General features: G+C 54.1%; 2 protein-coding genes across 2 annotated transcripts; both read left to right on the forward strand.

The window, feature by feature from the left end:
* Positions 1-13,724: 13,724 nt before the first annotated feature.
* On the forward strand, positions 13,725-14,810 carry POSPLADRAFT_1152801 (hypothetical protein; the record flags this gene model as incomplete). The annotated part of the gene is made up of 4 exons (XM_024486689.1): positions 13,725-13,799; positions 13,972-14,079; positions 14,567-14,702; positions 14,779-14,810. Coding segments are annotated over 4 exons (351 nt in total), but the record flags the coding sequence as incomplete, so codon positions are not given.
* A 1,143-nt stretch (positions 14,811-15,953) lies between these two features.
* POSPLADRAFT_1152486 (hypothetical protein) lies at positions 15,954-18,583 on the forward strand (the record flags this gene model as incomplete). The annotated part of the gene is made up of 5 exons (XM_024486658.1): positions 15,954-16,203; positions 16,357-16,496; positions 16,517-16,863; positions 18,043-18,209; positions 18,336-18,583. The coding sequence occupies 5 exons, from the start codon at positions 15,954-15,956 to the stop codon at positions 18,581-18,583; spliced, it is 1,152 nt and encodes a 383-aa protein (XP_024335231.1).
* Positions 18,584-19,555: the final 972 nt, after the last annotated feature.

Consider the following 19,555-nt stretch of genomic DNA (forward strand, 5'->3'; position numbering starts at 1 on the left):
GAGGAGGGGTGAACCTCGATAATCGGGATCAAACTTTGTTGAAACCGGAGTTTTTTGCAATCAATGCAGTCGAGGCCTCCCATGAGTCGCCCGTTAACGACAATCAACTCCTGAGGGAAGTGAAGGAAGCACTCCTACATGACGATGTGACCAAGAATTATCAGCAATTGCTGAAGTCAGGTCCTAGAGAATTCGGCAAGTCCCTTGTGGACTGGAACTATGAGAATAGAATGTTGCTTTATCGTGGCAAAGTATCCCCAACAGCAAGCAGGACCACTTGCGTAGGCGTATAGTTCAAATGCATCATGATCTCCCCTCTGCCGGACATCCCGGAAGGTGGAAGACATATGAACTCGTCTCACGCAACTATTGGTGGCCTAGCATGTCGGTATTTGTTAAGAAGTATGTGACCGGCTGCGACATTTGTCAACGGATGAAGAATCGTCCGCAGCAGCCATATGGACCATTACAACCCAACCGTGTCCCGGAAGGGCCATGGGAAGTTATGACCGTCGACCTCATCACTCAGCTCCCAGAATCAGATGGGCATGATGCCATTTGTATGGTTGTGGATCGATTGACAAAGCGGGCTCACTTCTATCCAATAACAAACGAGTTCTCGGCAAAGGATCTAGCAGAATTGCTATACAATCGGGTGTATCCACTTCACGGCTTACCATCCCAGATTATATCTGACCAAGGTGTGCAGTTTGCGGCTACACTGTTCCAGGAATGGTGTAAGCTACTAGGGATAGAGTCCACCATGTCCACCATGTACCACCCACAGACTGATGGTCAGACTGAAAGAGTCGACCAAGTTCTGGAGCAATATCTTCGCTGCTACATCGACTATCAACTCGATGACTGGTCAAGGCTACTTAGCTCTGCTGAGTTTGCTTATAACAATGCAGCGCATGAGGGCACCAAGGAGACACCATTCTTCTTGGAATACGGCAGACATCCACGGGCAGGTCCAACACTTACAAAGAAGGTGCAAAGAAGCGACCTCAATGACATTGTTTGGAACCGACAACAAGCGCAGGAGCAGGCGAAAGCCGCTCTCAAACTGGCAGCCGAGCGTATGAAGTGGTATTACGACCAAGGAGTCCAGAAAGTCCCCTTCAAGGTGGGCAACAAGGTCTTACTCGACCTCAGAGACTACCAAACCACTGGTCGAAAACTCAATGCACGGTATTCGGGGCCTTTCGAGATTGTCGAAAAACTCTCTCCAGTCACCTTCAGACTGAAATGGCCACCGAGGTTGACCAAATTACATCCGGTCTTCCACGCCAGTAAGCTTATACCCTACCACGAGGCGGAAATCCCAGGCCAGAAAGGACCAGCTGCAAAGCCGGTTATCATTGATGGTCATGAAGAATGGGAAGTGGAGAAGATCTTATCCTCTCGCCAGCACTACCGCAAGCTTCAGTACCTCGTACGATGGAAGAATACCACTCCCGACGAGGATACATGGGAACCAGTTGCGAACCTCAAAGGCTCGAAGGAACTCATCAAGGAATATCACGATGCGCACCCGCATGCAATTAGGTCGCTCCATGATAATGATGACAAGGTGTTTGCTCTCCTGAAAAGGGATGCAACACTTCGAGTTGAGCTACAAGGAGGCCAGGAACCCAAGAGAAAGACCAATACAGCAGCAGGCTTTGAACTGTATGCGAGTCAAAACCAGGAAGTCACCAGTAACGCAACACTGCAGATTCCGACAGGAATCCGGATACAACTACCAGTTGGCACCTACGGGAGAATTACTCCAGTAGGGAATCCATTAGCCAAAGGAATCCGAGCAATCAAAGGCATTATCGAGCGGGGTGACCCAGCCGAAGTCAAGGTTGTTGTTACCAACACCGGACCATCTGAGCTGAAGATTGCCAAAGGCGACCCCATTGCTCAGCTCATTATTGAGCGTATAGCCGATTGTGATCTCGAGATTACCAAAGCGTAAAGGCACTTCACTGGTCAAATGGTCAAAACTTCTCAAACGGAGCTCGAAGCTAGAGGCGGGGGTACTGTCACAGTTTCCCTAATTTTACCTAATTTTTCCGCTATTTCTGCGGACATATCAAAGGGTATAGGGACTTATCCATACTTATCCGTCCGCATATGGGTACAGCTGCATATCTAAGGGGTTATCCGCTTAAATAAGCGACACATGATCTTGTTCTGGACACATCAGGCTGGACTCTGATGCTGGACCTTTTCTAGATAGAAACCAGACTCTGTCTGGACCATGACATCATTCTGACATCATAGGTAGGAGCTAGGCTCAGGCACTAGGCCATAGGCCGGTCAATTCTGGACCCTAGGCCCAGGGCAGGGCAGGGCCAGACTATGACATCATAGAGCACATGATACTTAGTAATCCTTACCCAGCTAGGTACCAGGGGTCTATTACCGGTCCCTGGGGGGTTTTCCCTCATGTATATAAGGCAGCATCCTGGGGCACTCTGTCCCCCAGTTCTATTCACTTCGCTGTTGCGCTTAACAGCATTACCTCCCCCACACTTAAGTGTTTATCTCCCCCCCTTACCATCAAGCTATAAGGTGGGTTTATAGGTTTTGTGATAAAATGAAAATAAGTGTGTTCGAAGTAAGTCGTAATATGATCGATAGACATAGAAGGTGAAATTGAAATGTTCGTAGTGAGGGAAAATGGACTTAATGAAAATATAGGCTCAGTTTGTCATCACAGCCTAGGAGGACTCGTCTAAGGTGAGCCTCCACGCAATGGTCGAATCGAAGCATTCGTAGAACTTCGAATGATATTGCGACTATTGAGTTGAATCGAAGGTATTCGTACAAGGGATGGTCTGGAACGTAGGAGAAAATCAAACATATCGCGTAACGTGAGAGCAGGAATGGAGAGAAGAAAGTACGTATCGTGTTGTACAAGTAATAAGAGGGAAGAACCTCTATTCGTCGCGTTCTTCGGCTTCTTCGACTTCATCATTGTCGTCGTCGCCTAGAGAATTCGATAGTTTGAGTTCTTGAAGACGCTCGGTCGAGACATCTTCGAGATCTTCGGGGATTGGAATGGATTTGCGCACGAAATACGGAATGACGCGGAAGGCTGCGATGGGTCGATCGAGGACTGTACCGTCGAGTTCGCATATGATGTACGCGCCGCCCTTGTTGCGCGAGACAACGATGAGGAGGCCTAGATATCGCGGGCGCATCTTGCGGTTGAGGGACTTCTCGATCTTCGTGTTGCGTATGAGCGCTAGGGCTCCGCGCTTGAAGTCGAAATCCTGGATTGAGTGCTCGTGCTCTTTCTCGAAGCGAATTGCTGCCGTTCGACATGCTTCGTAGACCTTCGAGTGGAGTTCGGTGACTTGTTCGACGCGTTTCTGAAGCGCAATGGCCCTACAGGCAATGAGATCGGTCGTCGAAAGGACCGAAGTCGGTGGTGGTTGCAGGTACGTAGCTTCGATGATGTCGAGAGGAATGAGCGGATGAGTGCCCGTAACAGCGAAATAGGGTGAGCAGCCCATGCGTCATCGAGTCGTGATGCGCTCGGACCAAAATACAAAATACGCAGCTTGGGACCATTTCTTCTCATCTCCGTCGGCTGTCTTGAACAAGGCTTGTTGCGTGCTGAAGTGCGGACGTTCGACGAGACCGTTCGCCCTCGAATTGTATCCACTGATTCAAATATGGTTGATGTGGTACTTCTTCGAAAGGTAATTGGCCGCCTTGATGAATGCCGTACCGTTGTCGGTGACGATCTCGCTGAGCGCGCCCCATCGACAGAGGATGTCTTCGAAGATCCAGTTGGCGAGGGCCTTTGCTGTCTCTTTTCGAAGCATTCGAAACTCGGGGTAAGTCGTGAGCGAGCATCTACCTTGGACCAAGTACTTGTATCTGTAAGGATTTACATGCATGCGCCGGTCTCACATCATAACCTCTACACCAAAAGGGTGCAATGTCAAGCTTGGCTTGACATCTGACTGGAGGTATATATGCTGATCATATGCCAACTCATGACATTATCCCCCTCCCAGGGCACATGACCTCATGTGGATCCATATAATACCCTGACCCCAAGGGTTACCAACTCTGGCTTAACCTTGATGATCTTCTGAGAGTTCAGGAGGACCCCATGAAGTCCGGTCACCTGACCATCTGGACCTCAGACACCAGCCCCCTTCACTGCCAAGCAATCACATATCACATGTGACCTCTAGTGAATTTGCTCGAAATGTCTGCTCACATGGGGAGTTGAACCCTCGACCACTTGAAGCTTGACATTTTGTAAGGATTTACATGCATGCGCCGGTCTCACATCATAACCTCTACACCAAAAGGGTGCAATGTCAAGCTTGGCTTGACATCTGACCGGAGGTATATATGCTGATCATATGCCAACTCATGACAGTATCCGCCTGAGGCCGGCATGTGCATTGTGTTGATGTGAATTTTCACGAAGATGGGGGCTGGGGTACTGCGACGGTCGGAGGAATGAGGATTTGACGCACTTGTCAAGACTGGCAGATATGGCACGATCGAACGAACCAGGTGATGTCGGCGTAGTGGAACGGCCACCAGAATCGCTCATTGATGAAGGCTCGGGTTGCATAGATTCCTCGATGCGCGGTGCGGTCGTGGCATTCTCGAAGTATTCGAAGGCGATTGCCGGGCTTGACGACTAGCTTGTGTGCTCCGTGACTGTCCTTGCGCCAGAGGGTGTTGTTGTCGAGGAAGAATTGCATGCAGTACTTGATGAATCCTTCGTAAACGCTTTCGGAGATGCCGTCGGGCTTTGCTAACATTCGATGAAATTTGAGCACGTCGTCGAGCTTTGCATCTGCAAGTTGCGCTTGCTCCAATCGAGGCACTAGCTCGTAGCTATCCTCCTCCCTATTGAAATCTGAGCTGTCCTCGGCTCTGTCACTGGTGAAGATGGCGAGCAAAGGGCTGGACGGGAGAGGCTGAATCTGGTGAACAAAAGAATGCATCTGGTCGATCCAATCGTCGAACTCTTCATCGACCTCGTCTTCGATGACATCACCGGGTTGAGCGGTGCGCCGAGAGAGGCGGTCGGGGCCATGCATTGTACCGGGGATGTGGACTAGCGTGAAATGGAAGGTGAGAATCGAGACAATCCACCGGTTGATGCTTGCGCTTGGGGCGATGTCCAGATTCTTCAGCATACCCTTGATGTATCGAGCATCGACTTCGACGATGAGGTTCCGAACGCCGATCAGGTAGAGTCGAAGGGATCATAGTGCGCGAAACAGGCCGTAGATCTCGAGCTTCGGCTGCGAAAACCTTCATTCGCGATCGTTGAGTGTGGTCAAGCCGAATCTGCTGTAGTAACGGACTCGCGTTTTGGCTTCGTTGCACTGGCAGAGGTGGTATCCAACTGCAATGAACGACGTGTCGACTGCGAGAATGACGGGAGAGGGGGACTCATAATTGATGGCTCGGAGTGCAGGGGATGAGAGTAGCGCATCCTTGAGGTCTTCCTGCGCCGCAATCTGCTCCGGACCAAACTCGAACTCGACGTCCTTCCTCGTGAGGCGTACGAGCGCATCGGCGCGATGAGCGAAATTACGGATGAAGATTCGAACGACGCCGATGGTCCCAAAGAACGCTCGAACGTCGGATAGAGTAGCGCATGGACCCCAGTTGCGTATTGCTGCAACGCGAGAGTCGTCGGGGAGGCGTCCTTGAGGAGTGCAGCGATGTCCTACCACCATGATTTCTCGAGCGATGAGGACACTCTTGACTCCTGAAAAGGTACCTCCGGCGTAGCACATTCAAGTGACCACGCGGTTCATGTTCTCGAAATGCTCCCATATGAAGCGTCGAATGCCGCGGTTCAAAGGGAGCCGCTCGTCGTCATAGTCGGATTCGGGACCCTTGACGGGAACGTCGTCGACGTAGGGCACCATAATGTGCGGGATCTCGCGCTGGAGGATGTAGGTGACATCGTCGTGGAAGATCGGGACTGAGTTCGTCCAACCCATCGGGAGTGTCACTAGGCGCATGGCTCCGTAGGGTGTCTGGAACGTTGTTAGATCTCTCGAAGACTTGGCGATGAGTCGCTCATCGTAGCCGACGTAGCAGTCGAGCATGCCGCCGCATGGTTTTCCTCCAAATTGTTCTGCAAGGTATTCAAGCGTCGGCGGTACACCGGAATTGTCGCGACTTGAGGTCAAGCGACTAGAGAAAACTGGAAGGCTGGGGGCGTTCGACTTATCTTACCGAAGCGATGGTGAGCTAGGCTCGAACCTAAGGCTAGGGACAAGAATAATATATTAGTTAGTAAGTAAGAAGATGATACAAAGGGAGGCTTACTGACCTAGGGACAAGAGGTCGAAACTGAGGTCCCTAGGGCAGCAGAGGCCGGCTTATATACATGGGGAGATTAGGGCAGGCTGTGCACGTTGGTCCGTGCGCAGCTGGTCTGTGCGCAGCATGCCGACGCGGCCCCGGGGGCCGGTGAGTCAGAGCGGCTGTGTCAGCGGGGCCCGAGCTGTGCCGTGCGCTGCCGCCCCATCTAATCTAATCGTACAGTAGATAGTGACGCGTCCATATCAGGCAGGTAGTACAGAGGTTGCGGGTTCGAGCCCGCGAAAAGGAAAATTTAAAAAACGGCTAGGCGCCGTACCAACTCGTGACAAGGAGCTTGACAAGTTCCTCAAGGAGCAGCTAGCGAAGGGTTACATACGGGAATCGAAGTCGCCCATCTCGTCCCCCTTCTTCTTCATCAAAAAGAAGGAAGGGACACTTCGACCCGTGCAGGACTACCGCCGATTGAACGCGATCACGGTCAAAAATCGTTATCCCTTGCCGTTGATCGCCGAAATGGTGGACAAGCTCCGTGGCGCTACGCTCTTTACGAAGTTCGATGTCCGATGGGGATACAACAATGTCCGGATCAAAGCCGGTGACGAGTGGAAGGCGGCCTTCGTAACTAACCAGGGACTGTACGAACCCCTGGTGATGTTCTTTGGCCTCACTAATTCCCCCGCGACCTTCCAGGCCATGATGAATGAGATCTTCCACGATCTCATCGTCGGCGGCAAGATCCTTGTGTACCTAGATGACATACTCATCTTCTCCACCAACAAAGAGGAGCACGAAAAGGTCACACGCGAGGTTCTGCGCCGCCTTCAGGACAATGATCTATTCCTGAAGCCTGAGAAGTGCGAATGGGACGTTCCCAAGGTCGACTACGTCGGCTATGTGTTTGGTGGCGATGAGGTAGCGATGGATCCCGCGAAGCTGAAAGGAATTAATGAGTGGCCGGTACCCCGGAACAAAAAGGACATTCAGAAGTTCCGGGGGTTCTCCAATTTCTACCGCCGCTTCATTAAAGACTTCGCTAAGATCTCGTGACCACTCGACCGGCTCACAGGGAATGACCCGTGGCATTGGGGTGAAGAGGAACAACATGCCTTCGATGAGCTCAAGCGGCTCTTCGCGACGACTCCAGTTCTAGCGCTGTACGACCCTAATCGAGAAACGCGCATTGAAGTCGATGCCTCGGGCTACGCCACTGGCGGCGTATTGATGCAGAAGCAGGATGATGGCAGATGGCACCCCATTGCCTTCAGATCCCATGCGATGGATCCGGCACAGTGGAACTACGAGATCTACGATAAGGAGATGCTCGCAATCATCGAAGCACTAGATGATTGGCGCCACTACCTCGAGGGGTTACCCAATCAGTTTGAGATCGTCACCGATCACAAGAACCTCGAGTACTGGCGCACGTCTCAGCATCTCACGCATCGCCAAGCACGCTGGTCACTGTTCCTAGCTCGCTTCGACTTCCGCATCACACACAAAGCCGGAACGTCCAATGGAAAGGCTGATGCCCTATCGCGCCGATCAGACCATCAAATCGGCGATGAGGACGATAACACCGATCAGGTGGTTCTCAAGCCAGAGCGCTTCCACATCACCTCCACCAGGCGCGGTCACGCCTCGGTGACAGCTGATCAGTCGCTTCTGAAGCGTATCAGGGAATGTTCGGAGAAGGATCGGGAGGTGGCTGAGGCCCTGGAAAAGGTGCAGGACCTCGGGCCGCCCCGGCTACAAAGGGGTTTTGAGGAGTGGAATGCCAAACAAGGGCTTCTGTTGTTCCGCGGGTGCGTGTACGTCCCAAAGAACGCGGAGCTCCGGCGGGATATAGTCAAGATCCACCACGACTCACCGATCGCCGGACATGGCGGTCGTGCCAAAACCCTGGAGCTCGTGTCGCGGAATTACTGGTGGCCTGGGATGTCTAAATTCATTAATGAGTACGTAAGCACCTGCGACGTGTGCAACCATACCAAGACATTCCCAGCCAAACCCCAGGGCCCGCTAAAGCCGAATAAGATCCCCGAACGCCCGTGGCAGATCATCACGACCGATATGATCGTTGGCTTGCCAAAGTCTGATGGATTCGACTCGATCCTGGTCACCGCCGACCGCTTCACAAAGCAGGTCCACTTCTCGGCTTGTCATGAGACCCTGACGGCAGAAGGTGCGGCAGACCTATACATCCGCGATGTGTTCAAGCATCATGGGGCCCCGGCCAAGGTCATATCAGACCGAGGTCCCCAGTTTGCTTCGAAATATCTCCACGCGGTGTACAAGGGTCTGGGAATCGAGCCGGCGCTGTCCACAGTGTTCCACCCTCAGACAGATGGCCAGACTGAGCACTGGAATCAGGAGATCGAGCAGTACCTGCGTGCTTTCACAAGCCACAGGCAGGATGACTGGGCAAAGCAGTTGCCGCTTGCGGAGTTTGCACTGAACAACCGAGTTCACTCCGCGACCGGGCACTCCCCTTTCTTCCTGCATCAGGGGTACCATCCTGAGATCCAAGTGCGGATCAATCCGATGTCTGCAATGCCTGCGGCCGCTGATTGGCTCAAAATCCTGAAGGAGATTTGCGATGACACGCGCTCTGCGCTCGAGCTGTCAGCCGAGCGTATGAAGGTGTATTACGATAAGCACGTGCAGGAGGCTCCGATCTTCGCGCCGGGGGACAAGGTCTGGCTTGATGCCCGGAACCTTAAGCTGAAACAGCCGAGCAAGAAGCTTAGTCCCAAGCGCCTTGGACCATATGCCGTGCGGCGAAAGCTCGGAGACTTGGATTATGAATTAGTCCTGCCGAAGTCGGTGCCGGTGCACCCGGTATTCCATGTCTCCTTGCTTAGCAAGTACACACGTAGCGATATCCCGGGCCGGGAGCTGGAGGAACCGCCTGCGATTGAGGTTGAAGGCAACGAGGAGTACGAGGTTGAGCGGATCAAGGATTCGCGGATCTTCCGGCGTCAGCTGCAGTACCTCGTCAAGTGGAAGGGTTATGACGATTCGCATACGTCATGGGAACCGGCGCGCAATGTTGCCAATGCGCCGGCCCTCATAGCCGACTTCCACCGGAAGAATCCAAACGCCCCTTGTCGACTCAACGCCGCTACCTTTGGTGGTCTCAACTTCCAGCCAATGCCTTCGCCGCTGACTGAAGCACGCTGCCACTCCGGGTGGGAGATGGGCAAGGGCGCCTCGCATGAGGTCATGCGCCGTTGAGGGGGGGGGTAATGTCACGAGTTGGCACGGCGTCTAGCCGTCTTTTAATTTTTCCTTTTTGCGGGCTCGAACCCGCGACCTCTGTACTACCTGCCTGATATGGACACGACGTTATCTACTGTACGATTAGATTAGATGGGGCGGCAGTGCACGGCACAGCTCGGGCTCCGCTGACACAGCCGCTCTGACTCACCGGCCCCCAGGGCCGCGTCAGCATGCTGCGCACGGACCAGCTGCGCACAGACCAACGCGCACAGCCTGCCCTAATCTCCCCATGTATATAAGCCAGCCTCTGCTGCCCTAGGGACCTCAGTTTCGACCTCTTGTCCCTAGGTCAGTAAGCCCTCATTTGTATTCTTTCCTTACCCTACTAACTAATATACTTTCTTGTCCCTAGCCTTAGGTTTGAGCCTCGCTCACCATCGCTTCAGTGAGAACCAGTCGAACGCCCCTCGCTTCTAGGTATTCCCCTGTCGCTTGACCTCAAGTCGCGACAGTACACGCATCCGCGGAACAGCAGAAGCCCTTGTTTGGCATTCCACTCCTCAAAACCCCTTTGAAGCCGGGGCGGCCCGAGGTCCTGCACCTTTTCAAGTGCCTCGGCCACCTCCCGATCCTTTTCCGAACATTCCCGGATGTGCTTCAGAAGCGACTGATCGGCTGTTACTGAGGCATGACCGCGTCTGGCGGAGGCGATGCGGAAGCGCTCCGGTTTGAGAACTACCTGATCGGTATTATCGTCCTCATCGCCGATCTGATGGTCTGATCGTCGTGACAGGGCATCAGCCTTTCCATTGGATGTTCCAGCCTTGTGTGTGATGCGGAAGTCGAAGCGAGCCAGGAACAGTGACCATTGCGCTTGACGACACGTGAGGTGCTGAGACGTGCGCCAGTATTCGAGGTTCTTATGATCAGTTACGATCTCGAACTGATTGGGTAACCCCTCGAGATAGTGGCGCCAATCGTCCAGTGCCTCAATGATCGCGAGCATCTCCTTATCGTAGATCTCGTAGTTACACTGGGCAGGGTCCATAGCATGAGATCTGAAGGCGATAGGGTGCCATTTGCCATCGTCCTGCTTCTGCATCAACACGCCGCCAGTGGCATAGCCTGAGGCATCAACCTCAATGCGCGTCTCCCGATTAGGGTCGTACAGCGCCAAGACTGGAGTCGTCGCGAAGAGCCGCTTGAGCTCGTCGAAGGCATGTTGTTCCTCTTCACCCCAATGCCACGGGTCATTCCCTGTGAGCCGGTCGAGTGGTCACGAGATCTTAGCGAAGTCTTTAATGAAGCGGCGGTAGAAATTGGAGAACCCCCGGAACTTCTGGACGTCCTTTTTGTTCCGGGGTACCGGCCACTCATTAATTCCTTTTAGCTTCGTGGGATCCATCGCTACCTCATCACCACCGAACACATAGCCGACGTAGTCGACTTTGGGAACGTTCCATTTACACTTCTCAGGCTTCAGGAACAGATCATTGTCCTGAAGGCGGTGCAGCACCTTGCGTGTGACCTTTTCATGCTCCTCCTTGTTGGTGGAGAAGATGAGGATGTCATCTAGGTACACGAGGACCTTGCCACCGACGATGAGATCGTGGAAGATCTCGTTCATCATTGCTTGGAAGGTCGCGGGGGAATTGGTGAGGCCAAAGAACATCACCAGGGGTTCGTACAGTCCCCGGTTAGTCACAAAGGCCGCCTTCCATTCGTCACCGGCTTTGATCCGGACGTTGTTGTATCCCCATCGGACATCGAACTTTGTGAAAAGCATGGCACCGCGGAGCTTATCTACCATCTCAGCGATCAGCGGCAAAGGGTAGCGATTTTTGACCGTGATAGCATTCAAGCGGCGGTAGTCCTGCACGGGTCGAAGCGTCCCTTCCTTCTTTTTGATGAAGAAGAAGGGGGACGAAATGGGTGATTTCGACTCCCGTATGTAGCCCTTCGCTAGCTGCTCCTTTAGGAACTTGTCCAGTTCCTCTTGTTCGTTGTTTGACAGGGGATACACTTTTGAGTGGAACGTCGAGTAGCTGGGCACGAGTTCGATCGCATGATCATAAGGCTTCCTTTCGGGTAACCGTTCTGATGCTTCCTTGGAGAAGACATTCAGGAACTCGTGGTACTGTTTAGGCACCGACTCCTCGGCGGTCTTAATGACCTTCTTTTTGATCTCTTCTTCAGCGAACAGCTGGGAATACGTGTGCCCTGCTGCGATGAACAGCTGAGGAGCGCCGGGAAGCGTGACACCCTGCTCCCAGGCTTCGATCAAGTCGGCCTCATCCCATTCTACTTCTGCCGAATCTTCTTTGGGTTCAAAGTCCGGGAGCACCTTGCTCCGGCAGGCGCCTATGACCGACCGTTTGGACTTCGGCAAACGCCTGCACACCGTGGGCCTGCCCCCCGTATCACGCGCAGTCGCTGCTTGCTCCATTTGGCCAGTCTTCCTGGCACTACACGTCTCAGGGCATCGTGATAATTTCAGGGAGCCTGACTCCCAATTGATTTCAGGGTTGTGCTCTCACAGCCAATCCAACCCAACGATCACATCCTCTGGACCTATGTCCGTGACCGTGAACACCGTCTTCTCGACGTGTTCTCCTATGTGCATCTGTAGTACTGCTACTTCCGAGATGCTTCCGTCTTTGTTTAGGGTGCCGTCGATATTGTACAGCGGAATCGGCTCTTTTAATTTCCGCGTTTGCACCTTATTTTCTTCAATGAATCGCTTATTGATAAACTTCGTGGTGGCTCCGCTGTCCACCATTGCAACTATATCTTTGTGCCGTCTTTCTCCTTCAAGGCGCACCGGGATGTGGAAATGCTGGGACCCATGGTCCAATTTGTACACATTTGCGGTCGCCAATACATTGTACAGATTATTATTACACGGTCCGACCTGTGCGGCACGAAGCGCGGACCGGATCAAAAAGATTCCTCCTTCATTGCCCGATAGTGCTCAAGCTCCTCGCGCATCGACTTCACCTGTGCCATTAAGTCCGCCAGCTCTGATTGCTCGGATTTCGCTGAAGCGGCACTTATACTTGCCGAGGGTGTTGTCGTGACGGGGGCGCTTGTCGCAGCCTGGGTGGAGCCCGAGGCAACCGTAGCCCACGCGTCGGCGCATTTTGTGTAAGGTTTGTCCTTACAATTGGGGCACTCGAAGCGTCGGTACCCTTGCTTCCCACAGCCGAAGCAGGTGCCGGGGAAGTTTCCTTTTCCGACGGCCGCATTGATGCTAGCCGAAGTTCCGTGTGACTGGGGTGCACCACCACGTGCCCCACCGCGTTCTCGACCTTGGGCCGAGAAGAAGTTATTTAGTTCGGGCCGACGGGCCCGGCTGATGTCGAGGATCTGCTCGACCTCGGTGGCGCGCTTTTCAGCTTCTTGCCATGTGGTGAAGGTCTCGAGCTCGATCTTCTGGTAGACGCGGGAGGGGATGCCGCTCAGGTACTTGTCGCGTAGTTCCAGGTCCCCATACCCGGAACGGTCCGCCGGACCCTTGAACAGCGCGGAGAATTCCGCGGCAGTGTGTTTTTTGCGGACCGACTTGTCCGCGCAGAGCTTCGCCAGCTCTACTTGTGCTGCCGCCTCGTCGTCGAGATTTCCGAAGCGGGCCCTGAAGGCGGCGGCAAAGGCCACTTCATTTGCGAACGGGGTCATGGCCCCTTGCACCCCCACCTGCACCGATGCGAGTTGGGCAAAGTAGGGGGTGGCCCAGGTGCGGGCATCACCGTCCAGTAGGCTGAGCGCAACCTGTACTTTGAGCTCGATGGTAGTCAACGACGTGTTGACCAGCCAGTAAATGCGCAGCTGTGACAGGAACCGGTTGCATTCGATGACGGTCTTGCCATCGTATCGGAGCGGGAGGAGGAGTTTCAAAGTCTCCTTATCGGGGGCGGCTGCAGGGGACGACATTATCGGCGTCGGGGGGGACAGAGGACGTTGCGGGGGCAGAGGCATCTGTGGTGGCCCTCCGCTGGTCGAACTTCGAGAGGAGCGAGTGCTCGAGTGGCCTCTCGGCGGAGTCGGCGGTGAAGGCACCGGAGAAAGTTCGGTGGGGGGGTTACATACGTCAGGGACTGCTGACGTGGGGGTGAGCACTGTCGGCGAGGCGGACCCAACAGAATTCTCGGACTCGGACTCCGAGACTCCTTCTTCACCTGCACCCTCCTCAGGCTCAGGCTCTGGCGCAGGGTCTGGAGGGAGATCTTCTCGTACTTCACTTGGGCCGGCGACGACAGTTTGAGGAAGTCGGGAGTTGGGGGAGACAGGGCAGGAATGCCGTGAGGCAGATCGAGACGTGAGGGTGCTGCGGGGACCGAGCGGATGTTGCGCTCGTCAGATGGCCTTGTAACGAGGGTAATCCTCCTCGATCGATCGGGGTGTCCGATTTGGGCACGGCTGCTGCTCGCAACGATAGAGGACAGTCTCAGGGCCGTCTGGGATGTAGACGTCAATGAGATCTTGCGAGTCGAAGGCGTGAACCTGGCCTTGACAGGCAGCCACGATGGATGGGGGGAGGACGAGGAGGTGCGCGTACTACAATGGCCGTGCTATACTAGCTTACGCTACGGCGCCCGAGAAGACAATAGGGTTCGCAGTTCACGTGGGGCCCAGTACTGCTTTTGACTATTATGCAGCAGGAACCTAGTCCCCGCGTCCGTGAGGACAAGTATCGCCCACTGAAGTGCAGGTACTGAAGATTTTGTTCCCTAAGTGGTGGCGATGTATGTACGCTATCTACGTATCGTAATGTACCGTAGGGGTGCGCACCACCCGACCTATGGGAAAGGAAAGTGAATATAAGGGGTCCCGAGGGGACGCCGGCAGCTTGGGGAGTTTCGACCTAATATCGCGACTTGAGGTCAAGCGACTAGAGAAAACTGGAAGGCTGGGGGCATCCGACTAGATCTTACCGAAGCGATGGTGAGCAACGCTCAAACCTAAGGCTAGGGACAAGTAAATGTATTAGTTAGTGAAGTAAGGAAAAGATACAAAGGGAGGCTTACTGACCTAGGGACAAGAGGTCGAAACTGAGGTCCCTAGGGCAGCAGAGGCCGGCTTATATACATGGGGAGATAAGGGCAGGCTGTGCGCACTGGTCTGTGCGCAGCTGGTCCGTGCGCAGCATGCTGACGCGGCCCTGGGGGCCGGTGAGTCAGAGCGGCTGTGTCAGCGGAGCCCGAGCTGTGCCGTGCACTGCCGTCCTATCTAATCTTGATCGTACAGTAGATAACGACGCGTCCATATCAGGCATGTAGTACAGAGGTCGCGGGTTCGAGCCCGCAAAAAGGAAAAAATTAAAAAACGGCTAGACGCCGTACCAAGTCATGACAGGAATGTTGGATCGTGACTGCATTGAGGGGCTCGAGGGAATGGACTAGTCGAAGAGATTTACCGTCCTTCTTGACGACACAGAACCACCGTGATCGATACGACAAGTTCGATGGCTTGTAGACTCTGGCGGCGATCTTTTGATTGATCACCGCGCAGACTTCGTTGTAGATCCCGGGCGGAATGGGAATATTCTTCTGCACCCAGGGCGTGTGAGGAACGACGGGGAAATTGATGGGAGGGAAGTACTCGGGCTTGAAGCATCCGCGCTCGTCGTCAGTCCATGTGAAGGCTTCGTTGTGCAAGCACATGAAGTGGTGGAGGACTCGACACTCTTCGGGAAGTAGGAAGTCGCCATCGTGAAGCTTATCGGTTGCTTCGAAGTGTTCGAGGGTGTACCGACCGGTAGGTTTGAACGGTGGGGGGTCGGTCGAAAGCTTAGGCATGATGGAGAGAGGGTTGCCCTTCATGTCTCGAAGTATTCGAAATTGTTCGGGGACGGCACCAAGGACGGGTCGGGTTTTGAGAGCGATAGGCTTGTATTTCTTCTTTGTCGCGGCGAGGATCTTGTGCGTTGAGGGGGTAGAAGTCGATGTTGTCGAAGGAAAGGGAAGAATTGAGTTGGAGAACTGTGAGATGGACTTCGTCGGAACGGGAGCTGGCGGAGTCGAAGCAAATGGAGCTGAGAATAGAAGAGTCAAAGCCCACATTGAAGCGTTTGACGGAGCGGCATTAGAAGCTGTACTGTCTGAGGCGTAAAGAGACTGCAAATATGAAGAAATGGAGGTGCATGTGGAGAGGTACAGTGACGAAACAGCATTCGGAGTCGAGGAATCAATCGGAGAGACGAAGGAAATACTTGGTTCTACCCCATCATAGTCGGTGACTAGCGCGGCTTCTCCTTGATCATGGGGAATCAATTCCTCAAAGCGAGAAAATGCGATTTGCGACACCCGAGAGGATGCTGCCGGCTTTGCGATCTTCCTCGCGCGTACGTCGGAATTGTGACGGTTTCGCCGGTGTTCGGACAGAGGATCGTAATGGTCTGGTTCTCGTCGGCGAAATTCTTGATGACACTCTGCGTGAGCTGGTTGACGGCCGTCACCTTGTTGGTGCCGATTTCTACGATGTGGGCCGACGCAACGGGTTCCGTCGAGACTCGCTTAGGGGTGACGGCGTCGCGGTACTTGGTTCGAACGTCAGGCGCGATCGACAGCAGCTCTTCTGGGGTCAGCGTGATGAACTGCGACTTCATTGAACGCTGGAAGATTTCCTCGGCGAGCTTCGGCTGGATAACAGGGACGATGGTCTTGTACGCTGGTTCCTTGCCCTTGTCGTTCGAGGGTTTCAGCGGAGTTGCGAAGTTTCGAACATTCGGTGGGGCGTAGGTTGCGTCGCGAGCGTTTGCGAAGGGGTGTACTGGTGGTGCTGGGGGAGCGGACGTAGTAATAGGATGAGACGTGGATTGCGTAGGCGAGGAGGAAGACGGCGCGGGTGCTGCTGCTGGTATCGTCGGAGGGGGGGCCGTGTTTGTCGAAGTGCTCGAGGGTGCCGCCACTCCTTTCGACGTACCAGATCCCGAGGCTTCCGCACTCTTCGGGATGGCGGGCGTCGTAGGCTTCTTCCGCTGTAGAATCTCGACACCGTCGAAGACCTCCCTTCACTTCCGAAGCTGAAGGAGTTCTCGTTCGAGCGCCTCGATCCTGCTGCTGGTGTTGAGCGCAAATGTTTGCACAGTCGAGCGATCGTCGATCTCGAAGAGCATCGTCAGAGTGGCGGGTGCTGTGGAATTTCTTCTATGCCACTTGTAGATTCGATCTCGTATTGTGAGACCAGGGATAGTGCGGGGGCAGAAACTTCTGTTTGGAAGGACGATCTTGCCTTCGGTGTTCCGTTTGCACTTGCCGTCCCGAATGTCGATCTCCGCGAACTCGCAGGTGCCTACCCTGCAGCCATGATTGCCGCAGTAGTGGCACATCTGTTCCACTCCGCTGTTCTCGTGGACATGGACGGCAGCTTGTTGTCTCGGTGCGGGGGCGTGGTTGTGTGTAGCATGCGTTGTCGGCTGAATAAGTGTCGCAATCGTCCTCGACAGGCTTTCGATGATCATCAAGATGTCTTCGGTCTTGATCATCCCGGGGGGCACCGTTGTCGAAGTGTTCGATGTCGAAGCGATAGCTTGGTTCGCCGCTGTCGTAGGTGTGCTTGATGTGCCGTGTAGAATGAAAGTAGCCGCAGCGTGAATCTCTGCCATGGTGTATGGGTCGTCGGCGTAGTGATCGGGGTGCTTGAGGTGTAGTTGGGTCTCGAGCCGTGTGAGCAACGCTGGCTAGAATCCTCAAAGAAATGTGCGACTTTGTTCGATAGTGGAGAGTCGGTGCTGTGCGATGAGATGTTTTGTAATGGCCATGAAGTCGCGGTAATAGCAGCCTAGGTCTGCCGCGTTGTGAATCCCGATACGAGCGTGCTCTCCAATGAGCTGATCCATGTCCGCCAGCGACCACTTTCTTGTATCGTCGGCACCAGGATAGAGTGCTTGTACGTCAGCTTTCCAGTCGTTGTAGCTCTTGGCTACGTCGATGAAGGACTCGATGGTTTCCCATAAGTCAGTGACGTCGATCGAAGGGTACCGAACGGCCCACTGTTTCTTGGCTGCTTCGTCGGTAATCTGACACCGGGTGAACAATGCCTCGAGGTCCTGGAAGTAACGCCAAAGTGAGCAGACTTCCGACAGGTCGAAGCTTGGTGCCGTCGAATGACCGTGCAGGGGCATCAATGGTGTGTTCGTGTTCTGACTCATGTTTGTAGTGTTAGTAGGAGCTGGGCTTGAAGAGGACAAGGTAGTAGTTGAAGGAATCGTAGGTGCGGGCGGTGCGGGGTTGGAGTTCGAAGCTGCGTTCGAAGGTGCCAAGGGTGGCGGAGGTGCCAGTTCGGATGTAGGTATGACTGAGAGTTGTGAAGAGGATGCGATGGATGGCTGTGCGTGGGCACGAAAAGAAGACAGAGTCAGGAGTCCGAGATTCGAAGTAGATGGGATGGGATCCTCGGGTTCGGGCGAAGAACTGGATTGTTTGAAAAGATCAGGAGTTGAAATGTCGTAGTCGGAAGTAGTGAGGCCTAGAAGCTCGGGGGACGACGTGCGTTCTTCGGCAGTCGAAGGGATTGGTTCTTCGTCGAAGTCATCCTGGAGTTCTTGGTCTATCTCGTTTTCTTTGTCGTGGTCGAAGTTACCAGGAATGGTTGGAGAGGGAGTCGATTGCGTTCTAGAGGAGCTGTCGAGGTTCTCGGCGGCGCTGCGGCTAGCAGCCTCACGCGCTTGCGAGCGGGTGACTACTGGAGACGTTTTTGGAAACCCAAAAGCGGCGAATTCTTGCCTGAGATCCCCTCGCAGTGGGCTCCAGAAATGATACGACCTACGAAACCCTAACCCCTAACCTGGGTGCAACCTAAAGGGACTAGAGAGACGGATTATAGTCTTAGTGAGAGGGGAGTTAGCAGCAAGGTGTCCCGCGGTTCGAGTGAACACCAAAAACGCCCTTGGAAAAGGCTACAAACGATGGGGAAGGTACGAGGTGGCTTCGACACGTCGTCGAAGCTATTCGGAGGCTGTGGGTGGTTAGCGGAGATGATCGAAGCTCGGCAGAGCTCTTCGATGTATCGTAGAAGGAAGGGACATGACTCGAAGGGTGGACTTAGCTAGGGCGCGGTTCGCAGTTTCTTCGACAATAGTCGAAGTCGAAGGGTTTGTCGAGACAGTATCGATGAGTAAATGCAGTGGACGAGATTTCGAGGTTATGCAGTGAGGGACGAAGTGACGCAGTTCAAGGCTTAGACGCGGGGCGAACTCGACTTATGAGCTCTGAACTCGAGGGGGGAACCAGATCTTGTATTTTTAGAGAGAAGTATGACAGATTTTATACTACACAGGACACTATGACTATCGAAAGTGGCACACTGGTACAAGGGGCTTTGCATTGTTCCTCAAGAAGCTGCCTCACCGAGGGGCACATACCAAGTCCATCGGTAGAGTGACATCATGCCGAACGTGGAGATGGAGAGAACCATGCGAGACACTTCGGACCGGTAGCCGTCGTGAAGGCATGCCGCGAGGTTCGATACCTAATCGGGAAAGACCGGCTACATCGGTGTGGCATGTAGCGAAGCGCGCGCTTTGGCTGAGCGGCGTCAAGTGGCCCTATTGTTCGCCGAATGCGGAAGATGTCCCGGGATCTACGCGCGAGGCATCGAGACGACTGTGTCGAGCTTTGAGTAGGCGTTGTGCACCGTCGAAGGTGCTGAAGAGTGTCGAAGGCGAAATCAAAGTGTTGGGAGACTGAGTCGAAGTGCCGGGCGGGATGCGACTGCCGAAAAGAGGTGAATCGGGGCCCAGAGGGGCTTGGCACCTATCAGCGGTTGAAAGCGATGGGCGACTTTCAGATTGTTGAGCCGGATGAGCTCGGTGAGGACGCGGTCGTCCTGTTGGCGTAGGAGCCGCTTGTGGTGGTCGATGGCCTCGTCGGCTGCCTTGACAGCCTCGTCGTATTCGCAGCGGGCGGAGAGATACGCCTCTAGTGCAGCGCGGTCGGTGGCATTGGTTGCCTCGGGGTTGTGGGCTTTGAGCTTGTTGAAAACGTTGGTGGGATTACTGAGAAGGAGCGTCAGCAAGGTGCTG

The sequence above is a fragment of the Postia placenta genome (genome assembly GCF_002117355.1).
Source record: "Postia placenta MAD-698-R-SB12 unplaced genomic scaffold POSPLAscaffold_14, whole genome shotgun sequence".
Classification (NCBI taxonomy): Eukaryota; Fungi; Basidiomycota; class Agaricomycetes; order Polyporales; family Adustoporiaceae; genus Rhodonia; species Rhodonia placenta.